Source organism: Cydia pomonella, chromosome 7 (genome assembly GCF_033807575.1).
Source record: "Cydia pomonella isolate Wapato2018A chromosome 7, ilCydPomo1, whole genome shotgun sequence".
Classification (NCBI taxonomy): domain Eukaryota; kingdom Metazoa; phylum Arthropoda; class Insecta; order Lepidoptera; family Tortricidae; genus Cydia; species Cydia pomonella.
In genome coordinates this window covers 7,909,597-7,917,856 of record NC_084709.1, presented here as the reverse complement: position 1 = coordinate 7,917,856, position 8,260 = coordinate 7,909,597, and the positions used below count along the sequence as shown (strand labels likewise).

The 8,260-nt window shown below is 38.1% G+C and overlaps 1 protein-coding gene across 2 annotated transcripts; it reads right to left on the bottom strand.

The window, feature by feature from the left end:
* Positions 1–2,271: 2,271 nt before the first annotated feature.
* LOC133519737 (high mobility group protein HMG-I/HMG-Y) lies at positions 2,272–4,384 on the bottom strand. 2 transcript variants are annotated; one of them, XM_061853798.1, is made up of 4 exons: positions 4,256–4,384; positions 3,418–3,524; positions 3,036–3,194; positions 2,272–2,924 (listed from the first exon to the last, which is right to left on the bottom strand). In XM_061853798.1, exons 2-4 carry the CDS (start codon positions 3,487–3,489, stop codon positions 2,799–2,801), a joined length of 357 nt encoding a protein of 118 aa, XP_061709782.1. In that variant the 5' UTR covers positions 3,490–3,524; positions 4,256–4,384; the 3' UTR covers positions 2,272–2,798. The 2 variants fall into 2 exon arrangements, with proteins under 2 accessions (XP_061709782.1, XP_061709783.1); XM_061853799.1 differs by lacking the exon at positions 4,256–4,384 and adding an exon at positions 3,861–3,879 and having other exon boundaries at positions 2,667–2,924.
* Positions 4,385–8,260: the final 3,876 nt, after the last annotated feature.

The following is an 8,260-nucleotide window of genomic DNA, read 5'->3' as shown; positions in this document are numbered from 1 at the left end:
CAAGCAAAAGAGCGTATGTTAGTGGCACTTTCGTCGTTTTAATAAGAAGATCAGTTTTTTTATAACTCTTAAATGGCTTAACCGACCATATTCAAAATATTTTCCTGAAAAATTATTTGCTTATTGAGCTTCATTATCTAGAATTTTTTTAATGGTTTTGCTCTCCAGGTTCAAAAGTTAGAGCGGATCACACAATGTTTTTTGAAGTGATTATTGTCAAAAGTATTTACTTAATCAAAAAAACGTTTTTACCAACCTTTCTGTATTTTTAAAGACCTATCTAATGATGAGCCACATTACTTTTTTTTACTTTTTGTTACATTTATACGGAGTATATATTTGAAAATATATTTTACATTTTTTTTTTCGAAACTAAGAAGCGACTTACATTCTACACCTACGTTCCAACTTTGGTTGTAAAATATACCGTATAGTTTTTGAGTAAAATGGCTGTGACATACGCACAGGCCAACAGACATAAGGACATGACGTAACTACAAGGGTTCCATTTTTGCCGTTATGGCTACGGAACCCTAAAAATACTATTTAATAGCGCTACGAATTGATTATGATAACTTTTTTCTGATAAATCGTCGAATTTCGACTATAAAAACATTTTTAGTGCAAAATTCGTATTTTTTTTCTTTTTTATAAATTCTCGGTCTCGGTCTCGGTCTCGGCCGAGAATCCCATTGAATCTCGGTCTCGGTCTCGGTCTCGACCGAGACAAAAAAAACGTTCTCGGTCGGACCTTAGCAATAAGACTTGTACTAATACACTAAAATAATATGAACATAGAAAAAATTACTTACCTATTTCCTGTTATACTACCCATGCTTTTCCTAATGTGATTGTAGGTTTATAGTTATATATTCCAAGAAAACTGCTTAAATTATCAAATTTCAACAAAAAACAATTTGGCAAGATTTTGCTAGAGTCAAACCAAGATCAGCTGGCAGCCCAGACAGTGCAAGTGATATTTTGAAGGCCATACGTTTATGAAATTATGCAGTAGTAAGACATAGTGTTGTGTTCCTGCCGGTAAGGTTGCCAGAGCAGAGCAACGCGCATGTAACTGGTCTGGATTTGCAGGCGTATATAGGCTACGTTGACTGCTTACCATTAGGCGGGTCGTATGCTTGTTTGACACCGACGTAGTATAAAAAAAAGTATACTTAACACTAACCGGTCTGCCTGTATGGTATTATTGGTCATTATCATTATTCTCGTGTAAGGCCCGAGTGGACGCTCGAGTTGGGCGTGCAGCGGGGCGGGGCGTGCGGCGTGCATGTTAAACAAATGAAACTCATACTGGTGTCCTCAGTCGACGCTGCTCAAAGCAAATGCCGAGCGGGCAATGCAGCGTCGTGCGGGGCGTTGCGGAGAGGTTCAAACCTGTTTGTGATTTGCAGCGGCGATAACAGCGTGCAGTCATGTCAAGCAAACAAATAATTATTGACATATAAAATAAACCAGCATTTTGGCTATCATCTCACACTTTATACAAAAATAGACTGTATAAATAAATGGAAAGTAAATTAACCCTTTACCGCATATGCAACTAAACAGTTATTAAAGTTCAAATTTAAATAAAATATTTTTTATGACATGCGTTAAGAGTAAGTATTTATTTTCACTTTTAATCCATTGCATGTTAAGGTTTCGTATAAAGTGGGAAATTCTCCAAACAGTTTTCTTTACTTCACTACGATCTTGTTTTGTAGAAAAACAACACATTTTGAGCCATAAATGCTCTTCTAAAAAGAAATCAAGAATGTCGTCCGATGTCGATGCCATGGTGAATGCGACCGATTCACACGAGCGGTGAGCGTGCGCTGAGGCCACTCGCAGGATGCTTTATCTCACGCTCGCCCGCCCCGCTGCACGTCCCGCCGAACGCTCCGCTCCGAGCGTCCACTCAGGCCTTACACTTAGGTGGCTGAATTGAATCGAAATATAAATAATTAGATGAAACGTTAATATCAATAAAATATGTAAATGCACAAGGGGTTTCATAAATTTATTTATATTTTGTTCTAAAATTGTACATTCACGCACATACACTCAATAAATGACTTAAAAACTTGTTTTTCAGTCTGCTCCGAATACAAAATAAAGACAATACAAAACAGCTCTACTCATACCACTACTTACATACATGATACTCTAAACTGTATAACAGGGACACAAATATTATTATTCCAAAAATATTCCAATAGATAACTATTTCAAGGTGTACAATAATAAAATCAGGGAAAAAATAAAAATAACTCAAAATGAAAATATTTATTATAGAAAATAATACTTGACTCTGAAGTCAAATGAATTAATCTACAAAGTCATATGATTTCAATTTTTCTTATTATAAATCAGATTACGCAATACCTATTACAATAAATCTACAAAAAGGATCTTACAAATTATATCTTAAAGTTGTACGTTTCTAGGGAGAGTCCTGAGCCCAAACTTTACCCATGTTAGAGTAGAATTTGATTTCAATCACTAATTTTGTGTCAGAGAAATTCAATGTTACAACAACATTTTATAGGGGCATTTTTATCATACAATGTAAACAATAATGATATCTGACATGACTAAATTCTGGGTTGACAGGACTTCAAGAGTTCAATGTTGTCGAGATATCCCGAGATATCCGAGATATATGTTAGCAGAAATTTGCAGTGAGTCAACCGTCTACAACACAATGAATGTATCCCGACAGACACATTACACCTTATATTGAAGAACAAATTACACTAAGAATGAGTGTAGTGTAGTAGTGTCAATAATCAAAGTATTTACTGGTCGGAGCCCTCATCCTCGTCCTCATCATCCTGCTCCTCCTCAGTGGAGGCAGCATCCTTTCGCGGCGGCGGCGCGTCCTTGCGCGGCCGACCTCGCCCTCGGCCCTCTCCACTGCCACCCTGCATGGAACATCACATTTATTAATTTTAACACTGATATTAATCCTACAAAAATAACATTAGTAAATAGTATTAAACGTAAATAAAAATAAGCCATATAAGAAAGCATACCTTAGCCTTAGGAGCTGCTGCCTTTTTCTTGGATCCCTTGGGCCTGCCGCGCCCTCGTTTCGCTACCGGCACTTGTTCATCATCAGAGGACTTGGTTGACTCCTTTGCTTTTGTAGCCGCTGGTGGTCTTCCTCTTTTCTTTGTATCTGCTTTGGCCTCCTGAAATAAAATTAACAATTATATCAACAACTTTTAGAATATGGTAATCATTACAAATTTTATATTAAAGGAAAAAATTTAAAAATGTGCACTTCCGGCAGGACTGGAACCAATTGAGCTACGGAAGCCCTTGCGGAAATTTGGAGTATCACTCGCAGACGTATCTGCTGGTTAAAAAATTATTATGGTAAACATTGTTTTTTTTTTCTGACATGAAACTTACAGCTTGTGTTCCATTGGCTTTAGGTCTACCACGGCCCTTCTTCTCCACAGCAGTTGAACCATCATCAGACATTTTGAGTAAAATAAATTACACCTCCACAGGCAAATCTAAAAACAAAACATATTGCATCTTTAACAAGAAATACAAATTTTAATTTGTGTGACATGTTTTATTATAAAAAAACATGAAAAATACAAATGTAACTCATCTTTATCCCTAAAATTAAAGACTCTTTTATGAAACAGTTTATTCAATATTGAGCGGGATAGGCTCCATTTCGTGAATGCGTTGACTTTGCTAACACTACACAATACACAGAGGGATATTGATTAAAAATTATTCTCAAAGATAAATACATATCACAAACATAAGGCGTCCGTCACTTAACATTTACCAGAAAATAAGATTAAGTTTGACAAAAACTGTAGTTTAACTTTACTCACTTCTAGGAAAACAAAAGACAAAATTCAATATTCAGTTACAGGTCAGAAAACTCGAGACGACGCCAACACAATTTCGAGCTTATTTACATACTTAAGCGGCAAATCTTATGAAACAAAATGAAAATCGTGAATATTTCTTTAATTTTACCACAAAACCGCAAGTATTTAGTTTTCTGGAGAGGTCAAACACGAAAACAATTTTCAATGATACCAAGCGTACGAAGCCATTACATCTTCATATAATGGAGTCTGCTTGGATTCAATAAATGACGATGTTTTATACCAGCGAACTAGAGAAGCACAGTATTATTTTACGTAGATATTTAGTCAAGAATTATAATAAAATTAAATAAAATACTAAATCACAAGAAAAAAGCGCGAATAAAATTACTTACACAGTTGTTTACTGCGAGCGTTATCGCAATGGCGGGCGGCGAACGAACCGGGAACCGGCGGCAACGTTTATTCTGGCGTCTGTGTAGAGGGCGCCAATGTTCAAGTGTGAAAAGCTAAAAAAAAGTTAGCTTGTTTGCAAAGGCAATCGAATTCAAAATAACGCACGTTGTTGCATTTCGGTCTTATTCTAACTTTTGTAAAGATTGAAAAGCACTTAGTTTCAAATTTTAAAACAGGAAACAAGTAACAAAAAAGTGAAATAAACTAATACTTAAGCTGGGCTCACACTTATATCATGTTGTCGTATCGTATCGTATCTCCGTTGCGTAGCTCCAACACGTATCATGATTGTTAGTGCGGACGCAAAAAGATTGCGATCATGCAACGCGCCTTTTTACGCGCGGTTAATTTTTTTTTTTAATACTAAGTCGGTGCCAAAAATGCATACGGCCCGCCTGATGGTAAGCCGTCTCCGTAGCCTATGTAGGCCTGCAACTCTAGATGAGCTATATGCGCGTTGCCGACCCTAAATCCACCCCCCTTATGGTTACTTTTTAAACCACTTTACGGTTTTACGATATGATGCTAGTGTTACGGTATGCCCAAAGTGAGCGTCCATACCTAATGATACGGCGTTATGAACGGATACGCTGATAAGCTACGGTTAGTATGGACGCATTTTGTCACGCCACAATGCTAGTGATAAGTAGGGTTACCATAATTATTCGGAACTGATACGGGACAATGGAGTAATTGAGGTAGTAATGGCATTACAGGAGTGGGAGGGGGGGGATTGAGTGCAAATACATAAATAGCTTTGCTCTGTTATGTCCCTTTTTTTGTTACATATGTAAACAGACTGATGGATTGTGACCATTTCTCTATGTATTCTACAGCGATATCGATTTACGGGACAGATTCACATACGGGACGCGAATCTTCAATACGGTGACAATCCTGTATATACGGGACGCATGGCAACCCTAGTCATACGGCATGTCCAAAGTGAGCGTCCATACTTTGGATATGCGAGCTCGATCGATACAATACGCATGATTGTGATCGGCAAATCGTATCTCCGTCGCGTAGCTCCGACGCGTATCATGATCGGTAGTGTGGACGCAATAAGGTCGCGATCATGCAACGCGCCGCAATCCATGTTACTACGCGGTTATTCAATACCCCGCACTCGATCGGATACGCGTATCATGATCGGTAAGTATGGACGTGTTTTGACACTGTATCATGAATTCATGATACGCGGTTATAATCGGATACGTGATACGCTGCGATCCATCTCGAGTCGGTTTCTTCCCGATCATCAAAGGGGATACGGACATGCTTTTGACAAATTTGTACGGGTATCGATCCAAGCACCGATCAGGGGGCCTACCGCAAAAACCGAAATTCGCAAATTGCGAGGATGCTCTTTTACTCTTAGTAAGGCGTAATAATAATAATAATAAAATGCTTTATTGCACACTACAAAAAAAAAAATGGTACAAAGTATGTAAAGGTATAAATATGTAGGTAACAACAGGCGGACTTATCGCTAAACAGCGATCTCTTCCAGACAACCTAGAATAACCTAGAATAGTAATTAGAGTGACAGAGAAAAATGCCCGCAATTGACGAATTTCGATTTTCCCGGTAGCCGCCCAGATCAGTGCAGTGCTGACTCAGTAGAAAAAGGCGCGAAATTCAAATTTTCTATAGGACAATAACCCTTCGCGCCAATTTTTTTTAAATTTGCCTCTTTTTTCTACTGACGAAAATGGCATAACAGACTATATTATAAAACTAGCGTGCTATTAGAGTCAGACCAAAACAAATCAGGAATGATTTTGATATCGCTCAGCAAAATGTATTAGACTTAGACAAGTCTGCAACGATTTTGATAGCACACGCAGTGCGTTATTTTAAATCTTCTATAAAATTATGGCGTATAAATAAAACTTGCACTGCGTGTGCTATCAAAATCGTTGCAGACTTATCTTAGTCTAAGTCTAATACATTTCGATGAGCGATATCAGCAGGCGACATTTTTGAACAGCACGCAGCTCAGGGGGCCTAGCCAAGATGCCAATCCCAATCGTTTGCGCTACGACAGCGAAAGGCTTTATGTTTCTTTATAACTCTTACATACCCGTATTAGTGAGATAGAGAGACAGGATAGCGGTTCGTTGTCGTACCGCAAACAATTGGCATCTAGGCTAGGCACCTTCTACAGACGAACGATACGGTGTGTTACGATATGATGCTAGTGATACAGTATGCCCAAAGTGAGCGTCCATACTTAATGATACGGCGTTATGATACGATACGCTACGGTTAATATGGATGCATTTATCCATGCCACGATGCGAGTGATACGGCATGCCCAATGTGAGTGTCCATACTTAAGATACGCGAGCTCGATACGATACGCATGATCGTGATCGGCAAAATGATACAAGTGTGGACCCAGCTCTAGACTCCAACGCGTATCATGATCATTAGTGTGGACGCAAAAAGCGTAATCAGGGCTAAGACCATATGTTGTCTTTAATAAAGAAATTTTAATTTACATTTTAGTAATTTATATTAAATGATTCTTTATTTACAATACCAATATACAAAATGGATATATACGGACGATTACTATAACTAGCTTATATCTAAAATAGGCCCTTGAGGAATTGTACCAAGGATGCTGGCGGCATTTCCTCGTTGTATCGCAATACTGATACGTTCTGTGAGGAAGCCGCCAGCTCTTGGGTCGAATGGGTCGCCAGTTACGTCAACCCGACGTTTCGCGATTTCTCCAAAAACTTGTGCGCGCTGTAGTGTAGTAGAGGAATAGGGTTGTTTCCATCTACAAATCTTAGGGCAGAATTGTATCCCAATAAATTCTTTTGGATTATAAGAACATGTTAAACTACTTTTAGGGGACCTGTAATGACCATATTTTTGTAAATATTGAATTTAAAATATCTTTTCGCACACGTTACGTGACCAAACTCGAAACGTTATTGAAGATTCTAATGACGTCGCAACTCTCGGATTGACACTGTTGACAGTTAGGCGATAAACAACAAATCACAAATGTCAGTTGACAGTTCGTATCTTCTACGTGCGTATGTAGTTATGTGTCAAACCGTAAACTGTGACGTCACACAATTTTCAAAGAGCGTTTTGGGCGCGAAAGCCAGTCAAAATATATTTTGTTAATTTAACATATTTAAAGCTATTTTTAGTATAAAAGTTGAATTTTAGGGCAATTTTTAGTTAATATAGAACGTAATACAAGCATTTCAAAAAATTGGAAACAACCCTATTAGTGGCAGATTTGTGAGATTTGTATGGGGCACCCTGCATTTTTTTCTTAAAAGACGCCACTTGCCACATATAGCTATCAGATCGAGTTTGGTATCGTTTTATAATTCGAGGATGAGCAATTCATTTCTGGGACACACTTTTTACCCGTCCATAGAAGAAAACGGAGTAAATTGAAAAACATACAAAATTAGAAAATAAACAATTTCAGTAAGTCCTCGATCAGAATTATATAATTGCCTAATTCACAAAATAAAAAATATGATAATATAGCCCACTTATTCTTAAATATAAAAAGTATAACTTGAAAATTTTTTTTAAGTAAAAACTTGTCAAAAAACATATAAACGAGGACGCGGCGGAACCGCTCTCGCGGTCGGGCTTCGGACGCGGCACCGTGCGGATTGTAGTAGGTAAGAACAGAAGAATGACCTAAGGAATAAGTGTGCCAAGTGGCGACTTTTAAGAAAGAAATGCAGGGTCACTGCCACTATTTCTTCTACTACTGGGACCCCATGGACCTAGAGTTTTAACGCCAAATGGTACAAATAGTACTCTCTACTTTAATTTTTTTTTTAAGCGCCAATTATATCCACACTTCGATATCGGACCCGAATCGGGACTGATTTAGGTCCCGATATAGGGAAGTGCGGATGTAATTGGCCCTTGACTTCAGACCCGATATCGGG